The sequence below is a fragment of the Eulemur rufifrons genome, chromosome 15 (genome assembly GCF_041146395.1).
Source record: "Eulemur rufifrons isolate Redbay chromosome 15, OSU_ERuf_1, whole genome shotgun sequence".
Classification (NCBI taxonomy): domain Eukaryota; kingdom Metazoa; phylum Chordata; class Mammalia; order Primates; family Lemuridae; genus Eulemur; species Eulemur rufifrons.
In genome coordinates this window covers 95586107-95612966 of record NC_090997.1, presented here as the reverse complement: position 1 = coordinate 95612966, position 26860 = coordinate 95586107, and the positions used below count along the sequence as shown (strand labels likewise).

The 26860-nt window shown below is 42.5% G+C and overlaps 1 protein-coding gene across 2 annotated transcripts in view; it reads right to left on the bottom strand.

The window, feature by feature from the left end:
* Window positions 1-335: 335 nt before the first annotated feature.
* The window catches only part of MTHFD1L (methylenetetrahydrofolate dehydrogenase (NADP+ dependent) 1 like), a 186677-nt gene continuing 160152 nt past the window's right edge, over window positions 336-26860 (bottom strand). The window contains exons 27-28 of one of the 2 annotated variants that reach the window (XM_069488614.1): window positions 8669-8789; window positions 336-2660 (exon numbers count right to left, since the gene is read on the bottom strand). In XM_069488614.1, coding sequence (XP_069344715.1) covers window positions 8700-8789 — 90 coding nt within the window. In that variant the 3' untranslated portion in view covers window positions 336-2660; window positions 8669-8699. Of the gene's footprint in view, window positions 2661-3979; window positions 5036-8668; window positions 8790-26860 lie in introns of those variants that run through there. The other variant, XM_069488615.1, reaches the window with a different exon arrangement.

Sequence of the window (26860 nt, the reverse complement as noted above, 5' to 3'; positions counted from 1 at the left end):
TCAGAATTCCCTAAGTGTGAGGAACACCTCTGTGTACTTTAACGGAGTCGGCACATTCTGGTTAAACCAAATAGCCCTGGCAATAGCGGAATGAAGAGTATTAATGGATGGGTCGGCTAATTGCCTTGCTGCCACTTTCTGGAGTCCCTGTTCAGCTGTCCCCCAGTCAGTCCCTATGGTGCATTCCTCGGGGAGCTTTCTGACGATTCTTCTGGCTGGGAGTTAACCTTTGCCGGCGCTGCCACCACCGGCCCTCAAGCGGAGAGGGGGTGTGACCGCACATTTGTGCGCCATGGTGGGTAACTGGGCCCCTCACCATTTCTGCTCTGTTAGTGTTTGTTTGTTTTTTTTTATATTTCAATGACAGAGGCAGAAGGAAAGCAGGGCCCACCCTCCCTGGGCACATTTCTAACCTAAACCCACCAGACCAAAGGTTATGTAATTTTTTTTTTTCTCACACTGTGGCCTCAGAAGAGATGGTTGATAACCAGCTACTCCCAATACTCCCCCAAACAATCCCTCCTCTTGTCTATGAATACCTCAAGTCATCATGCATTGATAGGCCCACTAATTAACCTGCCAGAGACCCCTCTTTGTGGTGGAGACTGCGAATCACCCGGCAGGAGTATATTCCACCACCAGTAGGGTAGTGAACAAGGGAAAACACAACAATCAGAGGCTGAGTTACGACACCCAGAGGAGTTAAAATGAACTCTCCAAATGGGAAAGTGGTTCCCAGCAACACCTGGGTTACAGATCCTTCCAAGGTGCTGATAAAACTCTCCCACACCTGTGCAGAGGATGCTTTTCTCCCCTCGTTGACGGGTTGCCTGTGAAAATAGGTAAGGAGTCCCTAGTCTGAAGCCCTTTGAGTGTAGATTTCTAAAATATATTTTTTAAAACATTTCCAAAAATAGAAAATGGAACTCTAAATGGCAGAGGAAAAGAATAAAAAAGTCAATAGCAGAAGGCGACTGCTTAAAAATCAATTTGCAATGAGAAAGACCACTTTATATAGAGAAAAAAATTACTGTGAACCCTTATAATCTTAAATTAGATTTATACATCAAAAATAACGGGCCAGGCACAGTGGGCTCATGCCTGTAATCTCAGCACTTTGGGAGGCAGGGGCAGGAGGATCACTTGAAGCCAGGAGTTTGAGACCAGCCTGAGCAACATAGTGATGAGACCCCCATCTTTACAAAAAATAAAATAAAATAATTATTAAAAATAAAAAAGAAAGTACTAGTTAATTGTACATCAGGAGAGGTGTACTCCCAAATAAAGGGCACGGATGGGGAGAGACACTTCAGAATTGCCAAGTAAAATTATTCTTGGGACAGACAGCCTTTGAGTGGGGAGGCTTTTCTGTGATTGGACAGTGTTTTGGAACAAATGAAATTGTGCATAAAGATACATCATGGGCTGAGCAATGAATAAGTTGGGTCACTGGAGAGTGGAGCACAAGGGCATGCAGGAAAGATACTGCAGGATGTGCCTGGGGGACAGTCAGGATATTTATGGCGACTGTTTCACTTACACTGTTTGGAGGACAATCACTTCTTGTTTGTTCCCCAATCCTTGGTTTTAACTTTTATATAATTTTATATTTTTTGTAGGAAAAAATGGAAACAAAGAAGGGTCAGGAACTCCCGGGAGAGGGAACAGGACACAGAACATTCTCAACTATGAATTAAGGGTTGGGCCAAAGGAAAAACATTTGCCAAACACCTGACCTTTAAGAGCTACTTTTCCTAGCCCTCGGGGCCTTACTTAGAAAGTTTAATGGCCACCGAGATTCATTCATAGGTGGAAGAAACTAGCATAAACTCATTTGTTTTAGGTAAGAGATAAACTTTACTGGCACTGAAAAATGGTTCTGGATATACAATGCACTTTGTTCCAAAATCTTACAACTCTCTAACCGTCAGAAGGTTTCACAATTGACCAGCTATTTCTCTATGTGTGTTATTTCTTGTCTTGTTGCATTTAAAAAGCTCTTGTTAGCTGGGCGTGGTGTGGGCGCCTGTAGTCCCAGCTACTCCAGAGGCTGAGGTGGGAGGATGGCTTGAGCCTGGGAGTTCGAGGCTGCAGTGAGCTATGGCTACACCACTGCACTCCAGCCTGGGCAACAGAATGAGACCCTACCTCTAAAAAAAAAAAAAAAAAGCAGCTCTGGTTGCATTCCCAATGTTCTGAGAAACTGGTGCCAGGTAACAACCCTGCCACACATAATTGCTTCACATGAAGTTACCTCTAGAGAGCACAGAGTTTTATCTGGCACTGAAGATTTGCTGGTTGGTTTTCTAGATATATGTTTACTTTCATTTCAAAGACAAAGTAGAAAACTCCATAATGGAAAATGTTACCTTTTAGTTCACACTCTTTTAATCCCTTAGTCCCCATAAAATAAACATTCTAAAGTGTAAGCAGTGGAAATAATGTAAACTCTGCAGAAACAGAAAATAAATTAGTCTCTTTCAGACGTGGCGGAGGTCTTTTTGCCGAACACTATACTCTTGCAAACAGAATTTGACTTGGAGGAAGAAGAAATCTTTGGCCTATTTAACCATTTCTCCAACATTGCATAAGAGACATATTTCAAATTCACTTTCTTCTCCAACTATAGCAAAAAGGCAAGTAGTTTGTGTTTCAGGAGCCTGAAAAAGAGAAAAAAAAAAAAAGTTTCAGTGGTTTAAGAACAGCTTTCTCCTTTGGTGTTAAACTGTTAATATGTTATAGCTCTAAAGTTTGAGGCCCAAAGAAAATTCGAGAGCAGAGAAGCGATTCTATGCACAAGATGAAGGCTGGTGGGATCACTGTTCGGAATATTTCACTCATGGGAAGTGGAGACTCAGATTGTGCCCCACTCTGGAACCACGAGTCAGCCGGGCTACTGCACACCGCATTCTGAACCCCCCAAGAGATTTACTTGGGGACAGTGGCAGAATTTCCAGAACTTCTGCATATGGTATCTATAGTCTGCAGGATCCTGTGAAATGAGAATGTTTAGGATAAGGGATCCTGTCACCCTGGATTTTTCTCTCTCTTTTATATAGTAGGCACAGAAAGCAAGGTTTAAAAAATGTACTTAGGACAATATGGAAATTAGTGGTCCTGGAACTTCTTATTATTGAAGCTTTGTTGCTTTCTCTCAAAGAATATTAAATTCTTTGTTATTCTTTAATCCTGCAATCTTTTAGAAAGATACGTGATCAAACTATACTTGAAAAACAAACAAAACACCCAAGTCCCAGGAAAAAATGCGTTCACCACTCCAGAAAAAATGTCAATGCAAGTATGTTGCCTTTAATCTGAAGTTATACATGGAAGGACGTATCTGTTGGGCCGAGACAGTTCAAACTCTGCCGCAAGCCAGGGAGTTGGCCTCCCACAGATAACTGAGAGGTCTGGAGACAGAGAGGATGCTTGATTAGTTTCAAAACAGAAGACAGTGAAGAGAGGGGATGAGGAACTTCAAACACTCCCTTAACATCTGACTCAATCCAGGGGAGTAAACAGAAAACAGAAGTATTACAAGTATAATAAATATTAACAAAAAGAAAATATTTTAGATGTCAGGAAGGGAGGTTTGGTTGGTGCACTTAAACATGCCCAGCTTCACGCCAGTGGCTCTGGTGACCCTAGATGTGAGGGTCAGTATCTCCTGGGATGGGAGGGCATGCTGGGGGCAGGAGGGTGGCTCAGTAGACGGCGTAGCAAGGCAAGGCCGGGCAAGGCCGCCCGTGCTCCAGAGGCAGGCGGTGGAAGGCCCGCTGATTAGGCACGTTACCTTCGTAGGCTACGGTTTTGTGTTTAAAGGGGCTTAGAGTCTGTGGTCCCACATTTTAAGGAATGTTGAAGGGTTGCCCAACATGTAGAAAGTCTCATTATAGATGAAGAAAATCAGAGACACAGTAGCTAAGGTGAGAATGTAAAAAGGCATCTGTTGTTTATTCAGTGCAAAAAACAATTTCAGAAGTTTATTCAGTGGGAAAATATTTTGGAAGATGTACAATATAGGAAACATTCTATTTTGGTATGGGAATTCTAAGAAATCAAAACGTGTCCAGAAAAAGTTTCTTTTAAGGGGAATTAGGAATTTCACAATTGTTACCTAAACTTCAAAACATTTCATTTTAGTTAGATAGGGACCTATCATTACCTTTTAGATGTCAATGAGGGTTATTTGAGTACCCAGGGCTTCCAACTCACCTAGTCCCTGCCTGGAAATGGGAGGGAAGGGGGCACGAGGTACTCATGGATGGCTCAGGGTGATGAACTGACACTCTATTCCTTGGAGCACAGAGGCGATGAACAATTTTTGAGCTGCTCTGTGAAAAGAAGTTTCAAGACTAAAATCACAGAGCTCAGGTGCTCTCGCCGGGCACCTTGCAAGCCTGTGGTTTGTACCTTGGGGTTGACCAGCCCTGTCCACAGAAGGGCCAGCATGCAGCAACCCTCCTCAAGATGAATTTATGATTATTGAGTATCATTGAAAATTTCTGCCCTAAAGGCAGTTTAGGAAAGAAATGAGCTGGTATTATACTTCTTTCTGTGTATGTCATCAGAGAAAAGCAATTCTTTGGTAAATAACGAACATTTATTAGGAGCAGAGTGAATCTGATTCTGCACTAAACAGAACTTTGTACATCAGAACCAAGTAAGGGAGAACCTGAATTCTTTAGGAAATCTGCCAGACTTTATTACGTGTTCATTTGAATGAATCCTGCCAGAGCTCGGAAATATGATAAACGTTAAGAACAAGAAACCAGAAGACAGGGAAAAAAAAAAAAAAAATCAACTCCCCAAATCCAATTATTTTCAAACAAAAGACTCAACAGCAGGATCAATTTCATGAGGACAAACAACTTATTTCAATTAGTTCTATTTACTGACAACCAAAAGAATGAATCATGCCCTTATTCTAACAGTAGCGAAAGCACAACACCGAAGTCTTGGGGAGGCGGAGCAAGAGCTCGGATTCTGGTGATTCCGGGGCATCTCACGTTCACATTCAGTCTCACAAAACTTCCTAGAGGGCGAGGGAGGCAAGACAGGTGAGGGAGGAAGGAAGAAAGGACAGTGGTCATCCACTGATCACAATCTTCCCACGTGGGACACGTCTCCAACACGTTCCTCGAGGAATGATGCATGTGCTGTCCAGCACCCGAGTGTGCAGAACCATCAACAGTCCGATCCCTGAGTGAGCAGAGTAAGCCAACCAGACATTTCCTTCCGGATGCCCAAATTGGTCCAAGCTGGCTTTTGTCCAAACTTTCACATTTTCATGTTATGCATTTTTAATAGCCACAGACCTCTGACTATCAGAAGTGGTCCCTGACTGCCACATGCGAGAGGCACAGGAAACAGAAAGAACATTTGCTGGACCATTATATTGATGAGTCACCGAGAAGGAACGTTTGCTTTATATTGTGGTTTTATCTTAGGACACTGGATCTGTTTTTGATTGTTCAAGCAGGGTCAAATGATGGGTTCTGAACCACTGCCCGCCAAGCCTAGAACAGTGTTTAGCAATTTACAAGGAAGAAAGAGGCCTTGGACAAAGGAGGGGGAAACTGCCATTCAATCAGAGAGTTAAGAGTAGCCCTATTATACTTGGACGAAAAAGAATTTTGACAAAGCTTTTAATACCCAAATAATTACCCGACAGATAACAGATCTGATTTGAGTCTAGGCTTTTGTAGTTATCAGCTGCGCAAATCAAGCAAGTTATCAACCTCTCTGGGCTAGAGTTTTTGCAGCTTTGATATAAAAATACTACCCATCTCCCTGGGGTTCATGCTGGCACAACACATGATGGGGGGGGGTGGCAAAATGACATATACCAGCTATGAAATGAGAGGCAGCACCTCTCTGTGGCCAGGTGGCTCTGCAGTCCTGTGCAGAGGGACCCCAGGAGAAGACCCAATGCTTCTGCAGCCTTTGTGGCCTTATGGGACAACATCTGTCTCCAGAGGTGCTGTGACCATTCAGGCAAGGTGTGGCACAGTGCCTGGGTCATGGGAGGTCATGACCACGGGCCAGTGTCCTGACCTGCAGGGCCCTGTTCAATCTGTGAATAAGATCTGAAGGCGAACTTGTTAGGAAACACCAATGTCTTAGGTAGTAAAAGACTTAAGTGTGTGTGTTAGTAAAGCTAAGGACATGTCCCTTGGCATTACCTGAGTCTTAACTGCAATAATTAAGGTATAATTGGTCTCATACGACCTACTTGGAGAGTAAATTAAAATTAACCAAAAGGCTGGAAAAATACTATTCAAGAGAGACAAGAGAATTGTACACACTTGTGCTGGAGAGAAATGACAAATGGCAGAAATGTAGCATAATGAGTTCTTGACATGAAAAGAGAGATCAGTTGGGACCAGCGGTTGATTTTCGGTTTAAGAGGAATGATGCTGCTACTTTCCCAAGGTCCAGCTGAGAAATCCAACTCACAACACACAAAGTCGGCCGGGCGCGGTGGTTCACGCCTGTAATCCTAGCACTCTAGGAGGTCGAGGCTGGAGGATTGCTTGAGCTCAGGAATTTGAGACCAGCCTGAGCAAGAGTGAGACCACGTCTCTACTAAAAATAGAAAGAAATTAGCCAAACAACTAAAAATAGAAAAAATTAGCCAGGCATGGTGGCGCGTGCCTGTAGTCCCAGCTACCCAGGAGGCTGAGGCAGGAGGATCGTTTGAGCCCAAGAGTTTGAGGTTGCTGTGAGCTAGGCTCACGCCAAGGTACTCACTCTAGCCTGGGCAACAGAGTGAGACTGTGTCTCAAAAAAAAAAAACACACAAAAAAAACCACCGCAACGAAACAAAACAAAACAAAACAAAAACCCCACACACAAAGTCATACCAAAAAGACTAAAATAACACTGTTATCAAAGGTCAAGTTTATGGGTTTCTTTGTTAAACTAGTGACTAGTCTCTCTTGTTTCATTTTCTGGAGTTTTCTTTTTCAGAAATGACAAAGATATAAGATGTGATTGTAGCTAAAACTTAACACAGTTCCCACTCCTCGGCAAAAACCACACACAAACCCCACCCACAACCTAAACCAAGCAATTCCACACCTTGTTTTAACGTGATTTCATTTTAGCGATCACTTACCTTTCTCATCATCACTTAGGTCTTTAGTGTTTTAGTAACAAAAACTTAGAAAAACAAAAACCAAGACACAAACACCTCGCGTTGACACTGGTAGGGGAAGAAATGAAAGGAGAACCCTGGGCGGCTTCGGGCCATGACGCACAGACAGCTGCAGGGAAGGACCTTTAGGTCAAGGAAGCTCATCTGGAAGGCCCAGAATATGCTGGCAAGAGGGAGAGGTTCTGGGCCAGGACAGGAACGGCAGTGAGTGGGGAGAAGAGACCGGTGGTGCTTGGGGGGAAGGTACGTGTCCTAAGACCATGGTGAGGCCATGTTTGATCCCTGGGGTGGGGAGAAGCAGCCCTAAGCCTTTCAAACTTCTGATTAAGAGTTGTCCGGAGAGGAGGAGTGGGAGTTTGGTCATTTTTCTTCAGATGGGGAGTTGGGACAGAGGCCAGCAGGTGTGGCTGCAGTATAAGGGGTGGACATGAATGAGGCTGCGAGCCCCCAGCTCCAGCTGCCCAAGACAGCGCCAAGTCAAGCACGACCTTCTTAAACCGTGTAGACTGTGAGTCGCCAGGTGGCCTGACTTCTGCTGCCCTGTCCCTCCTGGGACTCATCTCCAGTTAGATGGATCTGTCCCATCTCTATGTGTCTTTCCAGGGGCATGAGAGCCCAATACACGTGTTGTGCCATAGTTGACTGTTATAGGTTGAATTGTGTCCTCCAAAAGATATGCTTAAGGCCTAACCCTGGGCACCTGTGTCAGGGACCTTATTTGGAGCCAGGGTCTTTGCAGAGTAATCAAGTTAAGATGAGGTCAACAGGGGGGCCTGAATCCAAGAGGACTGGGATCCTTAAGAGAACACTGTGTGAAGACAGTGCCACACAGGGAGGACACCGTGTGACCGCAGAGGCAGCCTGGAGTGATGCAGCTGCAGGCTGGGCAACCTGACGGATTGACAGCCGCCAGCAGATGCTTGGAGGATGCAAGGAAGGATTCTATCCAGAGTCTCTGGGGGCGTATGGCCCAGCCGGCACCTTGGCTTTTAACTTCTAGCCTCCAGAACTGTTTTAAACTTTCTGTTGCTTTAAGCCACCCAATTTGTGATATTTTGCTATGGCAGCTTTAGAAAATGAATACCCCAAGATTCCTCTATCCCATGATTCTAACTCTGTACCAAGAGATATATGGTATTGGTTTTAATTGGTATGTGATATTGGTTTTAATTCTGGAAAAAGAATAACGAGTTTACAGGGTTCCTTTGTTATGGCTAGAGATGCTCTACACAAATTCATAGATGACAGGATCTGACTTTCACTGGACTCAAGCCAAGGTCCACTAAGGGCCTGTGTACTGACCACCTAACTCATATCTGCACCCAGGAGCGGACTCAAGTCATGAGCAGTCATTAGGTAGGAATTTGTAGTAACTAGGGAAGGAAATGACTTATCAGATCACTTTTGTAATAAGTATTAGAAAAACAAAACAGAAAAAGGATTTGAAGAAAGAAAGAAAGAAAAAGAGAGAGAGAGAGAAGAAAGAAAAGTCGAAACACGGCAGCTTACCTGAATTGGGTTCTGTGAGAGTCTTGTTCACTTAGAACAAGCCTTTAACTTGTTCTGTTTCTGTATCAAGATCTATATCATAAAAGCAGGGCCGAGTGGGCAGTCCCGGCATCGTGCTCATCTGGGGGAGAAGACAACGTGTTATACATTAGCAAATGCTAAAAGTGATCGTATAGAACACTGTGCATCTGATGCCACGAATTAACCATATAATTGAACACAACTTCATGTAACTTTTAGGGTATATATATATATATATATATGTATCTCTTTAAATTTGCCATCTGCTATTTAAATTTTTGTTTAAGGAAATAAAATGGAAAAGACAAGTGTCAACTTCCCGAAAATGTAGAGCATTTACTTTCCTCCATGGTCCATGCCGTAGCTGCAAAACTGACTTCCCGAAACTTCTCTTCCAAAACAAATCTTCATGCTGAACCCCAACAAAGATGACCCCCTCCGGTTGAAGGGGGCGCTGGTGTAGGTGGAGTGAAGGATGGTCTCCTCCTCATCCCCAAGACACATTTCTGTAAAACCAATGGCTCCTCCTGGAGCACAGTTTGAAAACTGTTCTCCAGATCCCAAGGTCCCTGCTGTACTGAGAACCTGCTTTGTGCTGGGCACTAAGTGCTTAATGCATTTTATCCTCTCAGCAACCTGCAAGGTAGGTACTTTAATTATTTCCATTTTACAGGGGAGGAAATGGAGGTTTAGAGAGGGTAAGTCACTTGCCCGAGGTCACACAGGTAATAAGTGGCAAAACCAGAAATCTGATTCCACGCCTGCAATCTCAAATTACTCATTTCCCCACTACCTGTCGCTGCCACCACCAGCACCCCCCCACCACTGTGGCACTTGGTGGGCCGTCTATGGGTCTTACAGATAACCTCATTAAGTTCCCCAGCATCCTATGAGGTAGGTACTAATTTTAGCCTCACTTTATAGATGAGGACAGAAGACATTCAGACACAAAGGCATGTGTTCAAGGACACGAGGCTAGTTAGTGGTGGAGACAGGGTTAAAACCAGTTCTTCACTGCTTTACTTTGCTGACTCTGGGTGAAAGATCTTCAGACTGTGCTCCTTGCCCGCCTGTATCAGAAACCCTCCGCGTGCCAGGGGCGGGGGCGGGGGGAGGAGTGCTGGCGCCCCAGCCGGTGATTCTTAGACACCAACACTGCTCTGGGATCCGGATTGGGAGGCTCCCTGATGACCCACTTTCTTTCCAGTGTAGCATTTCCCACTGTGCTTTAATAGTATGCATTTCATAGGAATGAACGACGCTGATAAAGCCATGCTGCGAGCAATGACTCGGAGGAAATACCTGCGGCTCTGCTTAGCCCGGCTCTCCCAAGGGCTGATGCTGCGCCTCGCAGACCTCCCACCTGCCCGGGCCAAGAACACCGCAGGGGATGAAGCTGCGGTGTGGCTAGCGGTTAAGGCATTAGGGTTTGCTCGCTTCTTCCCACCCAGCAAACAGGAAGCCCCCTGAGGCCCACAGAATAGAACTCAGCCCTGTCACTCTCCGCTGCCTTTATATGGTGACTCGGGACTTCCCCACCTTCTCCTCCCACCGTGGTGTTTAAAGATTCTTGCTACTCAAAGCGGGTCTGTGGACCAGTAGCATGGGCATCACCTGGGAGCCAGTTAGAAATTCAGAATCTCAGACCTCACCCTAGACCTGCTGGATTGGAACCGGCAACTGTAGCCAATCCCGGGGGATTCCCGTGCACACTGCAGTTGAAGAGCGCTGGCTTCGGATGGCTCCCACTGCCCCCCTCACCTCCCCGCCCCGCCTCTTCAGCACTGGGAAAGAGAGCTTGCAGGGGAAGGGAGAGGAAAGCCTATTTAACCCCCACCCCAGCTGTGGCAGGTGGGCAGCAAATCCCTGCACCTGCAGGCCTCATTAACCACCCCCTTCCCTGCCCGCTGGGCCCGCTGAGAGTGGGAGCTGGGAACACATAAAACATGTGATGGATGGTGGCTGGCTCCTGTCTTGCTAATTGCACAGGACTGCACTTTAGGTATATTACGGGCTAAAAAGGCTTCTGAGGCCTGCCCGGAATATAGGTACCGTTTATAACATGCCTATGGGAAAATGCATTCTGGGTTCCAAACGATGAACTACAACTAAACTTTTGCACATAACCTGCTGGTAGGTGGGGACTTCCTGTATTTTAAAACTGTAGGTATGTGGATGGCCACTGTAGCCTCCACAGGCTAAGGTCTCTAGCAGGAACATGTTTCTCTGGTTATTACAGTGGCTGCAAATAACTGAGGAGACCCCAGAAAGAAAACCACTTACTGTTTTAATGCTGGGACAAAGACAAGGGTCATTGGTTGACCTTGTTCATATTTTTTCCCAGTTGCCTGGGTTACAACTCAAACCAGGCACTCTACAGCAATTTCTCTGCCTAACTGCATTTGAGATGGCATTTGAAGGCATCTTATGGCATTTATAGAAGGCATTTTAAGATGCCTGTATAACCTGTGTAGAGCTATGGATTTGGAAAAACCCAAGTATTTTATAGTGTAAGAGAAAGGAATAAATGATCACATTCGGCCACAGTGATGCTGCCCCACCCCTTAGTTCAGCACTCTAGGTTAAAGGCATCGTTTACTCGTGGGGCCATCTGGATTCTCTGTCTGCTGCTGCTGAGGCTGCAACACTATTACTCTAGGGCAGAAGTTGGTACCCGTGAGGCAGGTCAAGTTTAAATATGCTGGGGGGTGACAAAACCCAACAAGAACCCTGAAGGCAGTGTATTTGGGCCCATGTGACCAAAGCTACTAGTGGAAGATTCTATTGTAGATAACACCCTCGTACCCCATGCTGGTTTACACACTATCTCAACTCCCCACCGGTAACTTTCAGCTGAGGAAAGACGAAGACAGACAAAGGCAGAGTGTGATGCGTGTGTTTCCTGGAGTCGTACCGACTAGCTGCGGTGAACCAGAATGGGCATCTTTTGGTCACTCTGATTCTGTCACAAAACCAGGAGCTAAATTCCACCAAAATATTAAATGCCAGGAAGTGTGAAATGTCTTTCCTCTAATTTCAACTTCTTTCTTTCAAACGGGAGAAAAATGAGTTCAATCCGAAGACTCCCACGTTCCTTTCCAATGATGCAATAATCACTTCCAAGAAGTGCAACTACTTATTCGGGGTAAGCAACAACAGACAAGAAACCACAGAATCTGCAGACCCAAGGGACTCCTTGACTTGTGAATAAACAGCCATCTCTAATAAGTCTACTTTTAAAATAAAACTTCTCCTGTTGAGCCAACACAATATGGAATTATGTGGACAAGACCTTATCTATTCACAGCAAATTCTCTCTCAATAAAACACTGTTATCAAAGGATTGTAGCCCCCAGACAAGAGTCCACACAGCACTACAGGACAAAAGGAATCCAGACAGCCTTGGGAGCTGACCTCTGGCCACACGCCTGGGGTCAGTGGTGATCCCTGTTGACTTTATCTGTGTGCCCTCTAAGGAGGCCGCCTGCTTAGAATAACTGAGGAGCCACTAAATTGTACTTACTTGTCACGCACATTAATGGATTCTTTTACAAAGGCTGAAAAACATGGGCTTTTGCCCTTCACAACCCTGATTTTAACTACACTGAAACTTCCAAATTTTTACTGTTTCGGTTTAACCTTATTTTGGAGAAAGGACAAGGTTCTATCAATAGCCTTTATGAACATACAGTAAAGACCAGTACAGAGACAATAGTCATGTTTTTAAAACTAGTCATTAAAAGAATATTCTTGGCATGAGCAGAAAAATCATTACAAATTCTGTTTCATAAAGTGAGAAAATCATAATTTCTAACCGTAATTTTCTTTCCTTTTTTTATTGTCTTTTTTTTTTTTTTTTTTTAAAGAGATGGGGTCTTATGTTGCCCAGGCTGGTCTCAAACTCCTGGGTTCAAGAGATCCTCCCTTCTCAGCCTTATAAGTAGCTGGGACTACTACGGGTGCATATCACCACGCCCAGCTGTAACCATAATTTTCTTAGCCAAAATATTGGAATTAGTTTTGTCGTGTTTGTGAAATAATTTATTTTCTGATTTCTCCTGAAATCTACTGTCTTTTCCAACTGAATAAATAAGCTAGTTTTATTTTGGTTCAGAAAAGAAATACCATTTTTACACATATCTATTTTGTTCCTACGGTTCATGATCTGAAGTGGAGGAGAGTCCTTCTATACTCTGCTTCCCTCCTCTACCAGGGGAGTGACATATGTCATCTTGTTTCAAAGCTTTAAAAATAACCAAAAAGATTATAATGGTTAACTATATGATGATATAATTTAAATAAAAAGAATTTCTTTTTGAGGAAATAACTCAAAAATTTAAAGTCTTTAATAGGCAAATGTGTTTTCTGAATTAACACAGTGCCTGGCAATATTAGACCCTCAAAAAATATTTTTTAAAATAGATGAGTAAAAGTATAAGATGATTCGAAAATAGGAAACAAAAAGAAGTCTTCTCAGGCATTTGGCCTTTCCTTTCTGTTTCTTCCCTTCTCCTCTTTTGGATGTGAGGAACGGAATTGCTTATATCAAAGGTCATTTGATAATTATACAAGTAACCCTAAGATGATGCATGAGGAGAAAGAATGGCCCAGTATGAATGACAAGTGACCGAGGGGAAGAAAGAGAGAGATTAAATGTCATCATAGGCTGGTGAGGTGGCTCTCGCCTGTAATTCTAGCACTTGGGAGGCCAAGGCAGGAGGATTGCTTGAGCCTGGTTTGAGAACAGCCTGGGCAATCAATATATAGAGACCACATTTCTACAAAAAAATAGAAAAATTAGCTGGGTGTGGTAGCATGTGTCTATAATCCCAACTACTTGGGAGGCTGAGCCAAGAGGATTGCTTGAGCCCAGGACTTTGAGGTAGCTGTGAAATATGATGTTGCCATTGCACTCTAGCCTAGGAAACAGATCGAGTCTCTGTCTCAAAAAAGATAGTGCTGCTACAACTGGAATTTCTATTGGCTTTACTTAGTAGAGAAGGAATGTTCTAGGATAGCCTGAGAGCTTGACGATATACCCTCCTGAATATACTTGTCTTTCTTGGTGGCTGATTAGCGAACCCTGTGACGAGGACCCTCGAGTGCTTGCTACTGTATGAAAGGACATAGGGCCTTTGTTAAGGGCTAAGTACGAGGACACCAAGGTGACCAGGACCTGGCCCCTGCCTCTAGAGGGACAGACCGTTGAGACATTCAGGTCACGTCATTTTTTTACTTTTTAGTTTTAAAAAAATGTTTTTCATATTTTACTTTTTATATCAAAAGAATGAACAAGATGAATTCCTAACTTATGACTTTCCGAGATGGAAGTCACATTCAATTACTATAAGAATTACCATATTGTGCTCCCACACTGTGCTGGTGCTACACAGCTCAAATCATGCTGTTTCTGTGGCCTTGAATGAAAGACTGAACAAGCACAGTTATTTTTTGCTTCGTTTGTAAAGGAGATTACAGATTTCTTTTAGTGGTAGGAAGCCTGGCCCTGAGTAACTTTTCTATTAGTTTCTAAAAATTTAATGAAAACTATATTTTCAACATAGAAGTAAAAAAGCACACCCCCCTACTGCTTCCCAGAGGTAACCCCTGTAAATAATTTCTTATGTAAACTCCCAGGTAATTTTCTATTCCTATATAAGCAATGTGTCTATATAATGTATATTTCTATATAGAAATTGGATAATTGTACAATTCTAGAATTCGACTTTCAGAAAGATTACTGTTTAAGCTTCCCCCCTGTATTTGTTCTGATTATAAAGCTGTTCTCCCTTTGGCTGCCGTCACCTGTGGTTAGCAGCTCTGCCTCCCACCCCTCCCCTAGTAAGGCCACACCCTGCTCCTGTGCCTGGAAGCCCAGCCACCCAGGCTTGGCCGAGTCCCCAGCCCCAGCAGTCCTGCTGTCCTTCGGGTGTTACCTTCATGCTCAGGCTTGCTGCCGTGCGAGCAGCTGCAGGCCAACCAGCCACCCCCATGAGATCCAGTGAAGGAAGAATGTCTTCTTTGGTAGCTCCTTATTCTTTTTTCTTGATTCTTTTGTTCACCAATTTTTGCAGTAATAATTTGGTGCCCTTGCAACTGCAATAGTGACACCTCTTGATGGAGGTGTTTACCATTTAGAAAATGTAGCTATGGATGTAGTCATGCTCAAGGAAGGTTTCTAAGGAAGTCAATTTCTTGTATTTCAGGACCTTACATATAACTTGTGTTTGTGAATTTCTGACTGTACACCAGGCGCAGTGGTAAGTGCTTTATGTGCACTGTATCTCATTTAATTCCTACAACCCTGCAAGGCCAGTGTTGTCATTATTTCCATTATCCCTATTTTGTAGATTAGAACAATGGAGATATTGAAAAGCTCACTGATTTGCCCCAGATAGCTTGTACCTGGTGGAGCTAGAAGTCACATGCAGTGTGACTCCAGGGTCCAGGCCCTAGCCACAGAGCCCTCCTGCCTCCCTTGCGTCGTGGTATTTGGGGTTACTGACACCCAGGGACAGCACGCCTGCCTCTGTTCCCATCCACAGGTGCAGCGTCAGGCTCAATGCAGTTGTGTGACTTTCCCTGGACCAGTTAGGGAGGAGAACCGAAAGTGCAAGGCTCTCAGCGGCTTCACAAAGCCTGAGGGGTAACAGGAACCGGCTGGAGACTCAGGTGTGCTGGAAAGGGCCCCAGCTTCCCAGGGAGAGGTGTGACTCCTCTCCGGTACTAATACACCTTCTCAGGTAAGTGACCTCACTGGGCCTTGGTTCTTCATCTGTAAACACAGTGTAACAATACCTATATTATGAAGTCTATTTCCAAATTAAAATGAGATAAGGAAAGGACCCTAGTTTAGTGTTTAATACATAATATTTACTTTTTAAAATTATCGAATGTACAACTATAATCACCTGCATGAAATGACGGAGTTGTAAGTTATTTATGATGGAAACAAAAAGGAAACTCAGAACCAAATCTGATCGATGACTAATTATATGTTTCTTTTACAGGGGAAAAAAGGTCCATTAGTTTTATGAGATTATTCCCTAATTTTTCTGGCTCTATAAACAATTTAAAAGTCAAACTTTCCATGGTTCCTTCTTACGGCAATCAAATCCTAGGCTAAACCCAAGAGCCAAGAGCCAAAGTATTCAAGTAGCCAGGGATGGGTCCGGCTGAGGTCAGATTCTACTGGGAGGGAGAAACTTTCCGAAGAGTGACCATAATCCCAAAGCAGGTATGACTCTAAACTGAGCTTCGGTCTTCAGGAAATGAAAAGATGCCCCTGTGCAGCCAAAGAAGATGCTGTGAAGAGCAGGGCACAGTTAGATTCTTCACGCGTGCTCTTCTCTCCCAGGGTTTTTGCAGCACACGCACTCGCCAGCCTTTGATGGACAGGTGGCAAGCCACAAGTGTCTCCACCCGCTTGGGCAAAACAAACCAATTTCATAGTATGTCTCATTGTTTGGAAACTCAAATAATGAGAAGCTCATCTCCTGGGCATGGGTTTTACGCCAAGGTCCTGCAGCCAATTACATCATGATCCCGTAACCCCTTTAGGAAGAGAGAAGGTGGAGGTGATGGGAGGCGAGAAGGAAGCAGGGAAAAGGGGGCGGTAACATTGCTTCTACCTGGCCCAACTGGGCTTTCTCTTCCAGGGGCTTGTCATCAAAGGCACTGCCGCCCAGACCTCATCGTGGCATGTAATTTAGCATTTCCCTTTGGTTTTCATCCCCACCCTCTGACCCCGGCAAAGCCCCTCCCCTGAGATAATAAGATCTTGCAGCAGGAAACATAACAAGACACAGGGAAATTATATCCATTATGTAAACTCCCCTTTATGCCTCTCTCGGGACAGTGGGTACGTCTGAAGGTGGCTGGGGGAGTTGCCTCATCGGTGCTCACCACCACCCCGACACTCGGCTGGCCAAGATTTGCTGAGTTAGGAAAGAATTCAGGGCCACTCTGCGACTTAGTTTAATTATTTTAAATACTAGAGGCCTACAATGTTCTGTAATTTTTTTTCACATGATCCAGGCCAGATCCCGGTTGAACACTCAGGACTTCAGACGGGGTCTAGAAGTGATTTACTGTATATTATGGACTGATTGGGGTCCCCTCAAAATTCGTATGTTGGAGCCCTAACCCCCAATGTGACTGTATTTGGAGATAGGGCACTTAATGAGGTGATTAAATAGAAAGGTCCTTTTAATGTCATGATGTATTGTTTAAAAAAAAAAGATAAAAAGGTCACAAAAGTGGGGCTCTCATCCAAAATGAATGGTGTCCTTTTAAGAAGAGGAAGAGACACCAGGGATGCACGTGCACAGACAAAAGCCATCTGCAAGCCAAGAGGCCTTAGGAGAAATCAAACCTGCCAGCACCTTGATCTTGGACGTCCAGCCTTCAGAACTGTGAGAAAAAAAACTTCTGTTGTTGAAGTCACCCGTCTGTGGCATTTTGTTATGGCAGCCCTCGCAGACTACTACACCAAACTTACGTGGGTACTTCCTTCCCTCCACACACTTTTGAGAATATCAACTGAACACGTTTTTAATTATTTTACCTTCCCCCAATTCCTGGACTGAAAGGGTCCTAACTATGCGACTTGCCAAGGCTTCTAGACACAGAACACGCTTGCTCCTTGCAAGAGCAGACGATAACGAATGGACCAGGTGGGTGCAGCTGTTCCTCCTTGGCCCTCCCCTGGGCCTCTCCCACCCTCTATCACCGGCTTCTCCAACACCTCCAGCACTGTGGGGACACAGCAGCCGCCCACGCCGTCTTCCTCCGGACCAATGCCAGAGGTGAAAGAAAAAGAAAACTGTGGACCAAACATCTTCAAATCCTTCACAAATCACCTCTCCCTCTTTTAGTGTCTCACAGGCACATACACGATATAGTAAAAATAAGGAGAAACACAAAGAGAGCAAGATGATGAATTCTTTTTTTGAACTTAATTTTTACAGAAGTAAATCATGTACATGGCTCAAGTCACTTTGCTCCTCGGGGTTGACTATAAAATATGACTGCCCCGTCCCCCACATTCTTCCTCCTGAGAGGGACCCACTAAGGACTCTCAGCTGTGTCCTTTCGCTGCAGTTTTAGGTGTTAACTACTCGTTTTCTGATATATTAGTAGAAGATGAGGACTTAGCTCTTATTTCCCACTACACATTCTCATCTGCTTCCATCTCTCAAATACAGATCTGTCATGACTGGTTTATAGCAGGATCTATCAGGGCTGTGTAAGCATTTACAGCAAGGCCGTCTTATGCACCGATTGCATCCCCATTCTTGTGCAGCTTCTGCTTCTCCTGTTGTCTTGCCTCTTCATTTGTTCAGCGGTCTACATACCTATCACTCACACACCACCACACTTGTGGAACTCTATCTAAGTCATCCCTTGATACGTTCGAGTGTAAGATTAGTCTTCCTTGGTGCCGTCCTGGAACCCTTGAGCCTGTGGCCCCATGAAACACGGTGGGCTCTTCCTTTACCGTGATCCTGGGAGTCCCGTCACCTCTCTATTTTGGTAGTTGTCACTTCCTGGAGCCATACTGTGGTGGCTGTACTGTATGGCGACTCTACTCTCAGGGAGCCCTTCCCCTGGAGTGCAGGGGAGACCTGTGACTTGCTTACCAACAGAATGTGGCATACGTGATGTGACATTACTCTGTCTCAGCAGAATCAAGAGAAAAACTTTGCTCCTCGCTGGCTTGCAAGAAACAAGCTGCCGTGTTATGAGTGGGTATAAGGAAAAGGTCACGTGGCAAAAACACACATGTGGCCTCTGGGACCTGGGTGTGGACTCCAGCTGACAACCAGAAAAAGCTGGACCCTCAGTCCTACAACCCCAAGGAACTGAATTCTGCCAGCAGCCCTGTAGCTTTGAACCCCAAGCCTCAGACGAGACCATTACGGCACCGCGAAGCAGAGAACTCAGCTAAGCTGCGTAGACTCCTGACCCACAGAAATAGAGATAACAAACATGTGTTGTTTAAAGCCAAAAAATTTGTGGCAATTTGTTATACAGCAAAGGAAAGAGAGAATTAATACACATATCTTACTCTTTCATAGTTTACTTGCTCATTTGTGCGGAACATCTCCTCTAGTAGCTTCTTGAGACAAAGGACATTGAAAGTAAAATTTTTATAAACTGTCTGGATTTGACTTTATTCTTATACACTTGATTGATGGCTTGGCTGGTTATACTATTTTCCTTGAATTTTGAAAACATTGTTCCATGCAATCTAGCGCCAGTATTGCTGCTGAGAAGTCTAATGCCATTTTGATTCCAGACTATTTGTCAACATTTTCCCCCCTCTGAAAGCTTTTATAAATAGTATCTTCTTTTTGGCCCTATTGTTTTTTAATTTTATGATAAAGTGCATTGGTTTGAGCCTATAAATCCATTTTGTTGGCCCTTATGATTTGGAAGTCCTTCAGTTCTGAAGGAAAAAAACATTTTTAGAGGAAGTTTGAGGATTATTTCTCTGATAATTTCTTCCCATCTGGTTTCTTACTTTTGTCTTATTGGAATTCTAATTATTTGGATGTTAGACTTCTTGGACTGGCCCTGTAATCTCTGAAACTTTTCCCTCTAGTTTTTATACTTTTTACAACTTCATTTTGGGAAACAAATTGCATTATTTAACACCTTTCATTGAGGCAAATGGCATACAATGTCAAGTGTAAAGCTTATTGGATGTTATTACCAAAAAAGCTGCTATGAAGATTCATCTACAGATATTTATATGGAAATATGCTTCATTTCTCTTGAGTAAATATTTAGGAAGCCAATGGCTTGGTCATATGGTAGGTGTATATTTAGCTCTGTTGCCCAGGCTGGAGGGCAGTGGTACGATCATAGCTCACCACAACTCTAACTCCCCGAATCAAGTGATCTTCCTGCCTCAGCTTCCTGAGTAACTAGCACCACGGGTGTGCAACCATCATACCTGGCTAATTTTTCTGATTTTTGTAGAGATGGTGTCTTGCTTTATTGGCCAGGCTGGTCTCAAAACTCCTGGCCTTAAGAAATCCTCCCACCTTGGCCTCCCAAAGTGCTGGGATTACAGATGTGAGCTACCGTGCCCGGCCATGTTTAACTTTTTAAAAAACTACCCCTAACAGTTTTCCAGAGAGGTTGTACTACGATATATTCCTACAGTAGTGTATGAGAGCTTTAGTTGTTCCATATTCTCACCCACATTTGGTATGGTCAGTCTTTTTCATTTTAGATACTCCAACAGCTATGTAGTGATATCTACTGTGCTTTTAATTTGCATTTCCCTAATGACTAGTGATAGTACATTTTTATGTGCTTATCATCTATATATTTTCTTGGGTGAAATGTCTGTTCAAATCTTTTACTCATTTTTAAAAAGGGTTGTTTATGTTCTCATTATTGAGTTTTGAGAGTTCTCTTAATATTCTGTATACAAATCCTGATCAGATAGATGATTTGCAAATAATTTTTCCCACTGTGTAGCTTATTTAGTTTCCAAATATTTGGAGTTTTTCCAGATGTCTTTAAGTTTTGATTTCTAATTTGATTTCATTGTGGTTAGAGAACATATTTTGTATGATTTGAGCCCTTTAAAATTTATTAAGACTTACTTTGTGACCCCGAATATGGTCTATCTTGGCAAATTTTCTGTGTACATCTGAAAGAATGTATAATCTGCTGTTGTTGGGTGGAGTGTTTTAATCATGCCAATTAGGTCAAGCTGGACTGGAGTATTGTTCAAATCTTGCTGAACAATTGACTTCATTGTACTTGTTCTGAGAGGGGTTGAGAATTTTCTAAATATATTTGTGGATTTTCTATTTTTCCTTAAAATTTTATTTTTTTTCCTTCATGTATGTTGAAGCTCTTATTATATGCATAAAGACTTAGAATTGTTATGTCCTGTTGATAAAATGTCCCTTTTATCATTATGAAACAATCCTCTTTATATCCTTGGTACTATTCTTTACTCTTGTTCTTCTTTAATATTAATATACCACTCTGGTTTTCTTTTAATCAGTTTTAGCATTTTCCCATCTCTTTCCCTTTAACCTACTTGTGTCTTTATATTTAAAATGAGTTTCTTGGCTGGGTGTGGTGGTTCATGCCTGTAATCCTAGCACTCTGGGAGGCCAAGGCAGGAGGATTGCTTGAGCTCAGGAGTTCAACAGCAGCCTGAGCAAGAGTGAGACCCTGTCTCTACTAAAAATAGGAAAAAAAATTAGCTGTGCAACTAAAAATAGAAAAAATTAGCCAGGCCGTGGTGGTGTGCACCTGTAGGTCCCAGGTACAGCCTCAGGAGTTTGAGGTGGCTGTGAGCTAGGCTGACGCCATAGCACTCTAGCGTGAGCAACAGAGTGAGAGTCTGAATCAAGAAAGAGTTTCTTGTGGACAACACATACTTGTTGCACTTGCATTTTTTAGCCAATCTGTCAATCTTTGCATTTTAATTGGGGTATTTGGACCATTTACATCTAATGTGACTATAGATATAGTTGAGTTTAACGCATGAACTGCCACACTAGAAAAGAAATTTTTTTTTCCCTGAGGTGACGGTGTTTTAGTACAAAAATAGAATAAAAACTTCAAAAACAAGATGATCCTTTCTAATTTAATGCAAGATTTGTTATTTTTTATTGTTTTCTGTGTGTGAGTTATATGGCAACTTGAAAAATAGTTCTCGTGGCTTCCAAGGTGGAGAGATGTGTGAGTTACATATGCTTCACGAGGCCCCGGGCTCAGAACTAGTGTGAGTTAAATACAACTCACTATTCTTTTTCTCATTGTACTATCTGTTCTTTGTTCCTTTTGCTCTTCTTTTGCCTTCTTTGGGTTGAGTATTTTGAACAATTTCATTTTATCTCTTTTGTTAACTATAACACAGTTATAGTTGCTAATTATAACTGTCATATTATTTAGTGGTTTCCTTAGTGTTTATAGCACAATCACGGCTCACTTAACAACAGGGATATGTTTTGAGAAACGTGTTGTTGGGCGATTTCATCATTGTGTGAACATCATACAGTGTACTTACACAGACTGAGGTGGTACAGCCTACTGCATACCTAGGCTATACGGTATAGCCTATTGCTCCTGGGCTACAAACCTGTGCCCCATGTTACTGTAGTAAGTACTGTAGGTAACTGTAACACAATGGTTAGTATTTGTGTATCTAAACAAAGAAAAGGTACAAAAAAATACAGTATTATAATCTTATGGGACTGCTGTTGTATATGCGGTTTGTCATTCACCAAAACATTGTTATGTGGTGCATGACTGCATATACATTTAACTTTCCACAGTCTACCTTCAAGTGATATTATACTGCTTCACATATGGCATAAGAATCTTACAAAAGTATACTTCCATTCTCTTCTTAGATTTTGTGCTATTGTCATATATTTCGTTTCTATATATGTTATAAACTCTATACTACATTTCTATTATTTTTGCTTTGTATGGTAATTTACCTTTTAAAAAGGCTTAAATAATAAGAACAAGTCTTTATTTACCTATGTGGTTACTATTTCTGCTGCTCTTCATTCTTTTGAGTAGATTCAGGTTTTTGACTGGTATCATTTTCTTTCTGTCTAAAGGACTTTCTTTAACATTTTTGTACTTCAGGTTGGGTAGTGATGAATTCTTTTAGCTTTTGCTGGTCTAAAAAAGTCTTTATTTCACCTTTGTTTTTGAAAGATATTTTAACTGGGTAAAAAAAATTACAGGCTGTGAATTTTCCTTTAGTACTTCAAAAATGTTGGCCCCGTTGTCTTCTAGTTTGTGTTATTTCCAACAAGAAAACAGCTGTCAGTTTATCTTTGTCCTCTGCACAAGATTTGTCTTTCATCCTCTGATTATTTAAAAAAAATTTCTCTATCATTTTCTTTGTTTCTTGTACTTGGGGTTCGATGAGGTTCTTGAATGCGTGGGTTTACAGTTCCTATGAAATTTGTAAAAAAAAAATTTGGCCATTATTTCCTCAAAGATTTTTCATTTCCTTTCTTCCTCTCCTGTGGGACTCATATAATTACATGGGTTTTTGGCTGGTTGAAATTGTCCAAAAGCTCTCTGATGCTCTTTATCCTTTTTAGCCTCTTTCTGCTTCATTGTGGATGGTTTCTATTGATATGTCTTCAAGTTAACTAATTTTTTTCTGCAATGCCTAATCAGCTATTAATCAGCGTATTTTTTAATATTAGACACTGTAGTTTTTATCCCTAGAAGTTTGCTTTGTGTTCTTTTAATATCTTCTTTGTCTCTATTAAGCATGTTAAATCTTTCCTCTAGTTTCTTGAACATATGAACTATAGTCACAGCAGTTTTAATGTTTTAACTTAGTAAACATATTGTATCACCCGTGTAATGATTAGTTTTGATTGACTTGTTTCATTATAGGTGGTATTTTCCTACTTTTTTGTATGCCTGGTAATTTTGGATTGGATGTCAGGTAAGACCTTTTTTAGTATTCTAATCAGCGCCCCTGCATTATGAGGTTTTTCACTCTAACTGTTGGAAATAGGCAGCTCTTCCTGGGTCCGTGTGGGAGCCAGGCACTAGTCCTTCTAATTCTTTGGGTGATCCTGTCCCTGGCTTCAGGTAGTTTCTTTGCATCAATGCACGGATCGGTGCTCACTTGACTATTCAGTACTTTCCTCCTTCCTCTCCTCCCTTTTTTCCCTCTCTTCCTCCTCCTCCCCGGTCTCTGAAGTTCTTGCCTCTCTAGTACTCTGCGCTGCAAACTCTAGCTGCCTTGGTTGCCCTTGAGGTATCCTCAGCAACATGTCTTCAACCCAGGGAGACAGCTGAGCTCTCCCGCTCCTAGGTTCCCTCTCCCTACACAGCAGCCTGGCAACTTTTCCTAGGCTAGGACAAATGTAAGGCTCATCTTGTTTGTTTCCTGTTTTTCAGGGATCACTGTCCTTTGCTGACTGATGTCCAATGCCGCAAGTGATGTTTCTTCATATACTCTGTCTGGGTTTTTACTTGTTTCAGGTGGGAGGGTAAATCTAGTCCCTGTTACTCTATCTTCACTAGAATGCAATTTACTTTCAAGAATGTTATGTATCATTGGGTGAGATAATATTGTCTTATAAATGTAAGTATGAATTTTATAGGTTATTATTCTATTCACTCTACCTAATTAAATTATAATATGATAAATTTTATTTTAAGAAAGTATTCCAAGAATACGGCTGGGTGCGGTGGCTCACGCCTGTAATCCTAGCACTCTGGGAGGCTGAGGCAGGAGGATCGCTCGAGGTCAGTTATTCGAGACCAGCCTGAGCAAGAGCAAGATCCCGTCTCTACTAAAAATAGAAAGAAATGATCTGGACAGATTAAAAAAAAAAAAAAATATATATATATAAATTAGCAGGGCATGGTTGTACATGCCTGTAGTACCAGCTACTCGGAAGGCTGAGGCAGAAGGATTGCTTGATCCCAGGAGTTGGAGGTTGCTGTGAGCTAGGCTGACGCCACAGCACTGTAGCCTGGACAACAGAGCAAGACTCTGTCTCAAAAAAAAAAAAAAAAGAAAAAGAAAGTTTTTCAAGAATAAAATTAATTAAAAAAATGTCCAATGACACAATACAATGAGCTTAAAATAAATTCACTTTCTTAAACCTGGAGCCAAAATTTCAATCACTTACTAACATATACAATAAATACTGGAAAAAATATACTGTTTTGTGTAAAAAAGTTTGCAATCTTTAAAAAAGGGCACGATAAGTACTATACTTAAATGTAGGTTAATATATACAATTTTTTTTTTTTTTTTGAAACAGAGTCTCACTCTGTTGCCCAGGCTAGAGTGCAGTGGTGTCAGCCTAGCTCACATCAACCTCAACCTCCTTGGCTCAAGTGATCCTTCTGTCTCAGCCTCCCGAGTAGCTGAGACTACAGGCATGCGCCACCATGCCCGGCTAATTTTTTCTATATATATTTTTAGTTATCCATATAATTTCTTTCTATGTTTTTAGCAGAGACAGGGTCTCACTTTTGCTCAGGCTGGTCTCGAACTCCTGAGCTCAAACAATCCACCTGCCTGGGCCTCCCAGAGTGCTAGAATTACAGGCGTGAGCCACCGTGCCTGGCCTTACAATTTTTCTAGAAGATAATTGTTTGTAGAAAATAGGAAATAAGGCAACAACAACATTTTCTGTTTAGATTTATAAACTGAACAACAACCATGATTTTAAAAAAGAGGATTCATTAGTTGCTTGGTTATGTGCTTTTCTCAAACAAAACAAGTCAGTTTTCTCTGAACTCTTATTTTTTTGGCAAGTCAGCTCCTTACTTCATTGCTTTGCAATTGACACAAGCAGCAAGAACCATCTGAAGTTCAATGTGTTTCCCTCTGCTGCTTTCCCAGTGACCTTGGTGAATGAAAGCTTTCCATGATGGCACATTCTCAGTTAAATATGTGGTTCAGGCATCTGACAAGTGTCTCAGTAATTCTCTAGCGTGTTGAAGCAGAGTTGCTACCATCCACCCACTGGCAATTTTCCCACAGAAATCAAGCCAATAAAGCCTTAATTTTTCATATATATTATACACACACACATGCACACACACGAATTATCAATGTAGATGCACTTTATAACAGAAAACAGTTCTACAGCATCGCTCATCTCCCAGCTTAGTATGCAGGTATCCAGTTTTGACCAAAATCTCTCTTTTCCTTCCATCTCCATCCTCCTACAACCATTTTACCCAATGCAATGCCATTTTTTGTAAACCTAAAGTAAGTCTGGTGTTTACATGAGAATTCCATTTCAAGCACATACATCACCTAGACTGGGCAGGACTACAAACAACATTTATTTCATTTGCTGTTATGTTTTTGAGTCGAGGCAAAGTGACCTGGAGCAGGGCTTAGAGACCCCTAAGGAAACTGGGACTGGCTGGGGCCTTCCAGACCAGCTGCTTCCCCTCCTCGGTGCCCAGCGGGGATTTCCATGGGGAAGGGAACAGGGCTGGCTACCCGCTTTAGGGAATGGTACTCTTGGCCCCCTTTCATCTCATTCCCACCAGTACTTGCGGACGCTGGGAAAGTAAAAATAGTTCCCAATAAGGAAGAAGTTAGGGACTCCTGGAACCGTTTTGTATGCTTATTACCCAAACATGAAATTTCATGAAACTCTCTCTTCTTCCATATCAGGGGTTGGTAAACTAATGCCCACACGCCAAATCTGGCCAGCCGCCTATTTTTACAAATAAAAGTTTTATTGGAACACATCCACAGACCCTTGTTTGTATGTCGTGTATGGCTGCTCTTGTGCTGCGACAGCACAGCTGAGTGGTTAGGACAGAGACTGCATGGTTCGCAAAGCCAGAAATACCTACTGTTTGGACCTTGACAGAAAGTGTTTGTCAACTTCCATTCTCAAAGAGACAATGTCACAAACAAAAGGGTTTCATAAAAACCAAGAGAGATGAACAACTTGAGAAGAATATGGATATTTCATAACTTTCCCTAAAGCCACCCAAAACATCTTATAACTAGTAAAGTGCAGATATCAACTGAAAGAAGGAGCCCAGTGATGGGGTCTGAATCTAGATTAGTGGTTCAACAATATACACATTTTCCAAAAGTAAAAGGATATTGATCTGGTATAGTTTTAATATTTTGGGGGACTTCTGGGGAGCAAGCCCATCTCAGGTTAAAAGATATTGAAATATAAGGGATAGTACTTTACAGTATTTTTGCTTAGAATCTACTTCATAGATTCTGATTGGCAGAATACAATTCATAAAACCTAGTTTGCAGAGCCTAGATAGAAGTTTTACTTGGAATCTAATTCTCCATGATTGGAAAAACACCCAAGTTCTTGGAGACATGATGTCTTCTTGTACCAAAGGGCATGTGTAACTCTGTTCCACCTCGGCCAGAGGTGGTCAACCTATCAATTTATGTGTCACTGAAGGCTGAAAAAACAACACTCTCGCTAACAAAGAGTCAACACAGGTCCTCTGTGTCCTGAGAGCAGCACTTGTTGATGCTTAAGAGGGAGTGTTCTACTGTGCACTGGAACAAATAACTGGTTCTGTGGCACATTCAATGTGTCAATGGGACTTGTGGAGGGATCTATGATCTGAGAACTCTGACATGGTGGTTGGGGTGATCTAGTACTTGCTAATGTCCCTTAGTCACATGGTGTT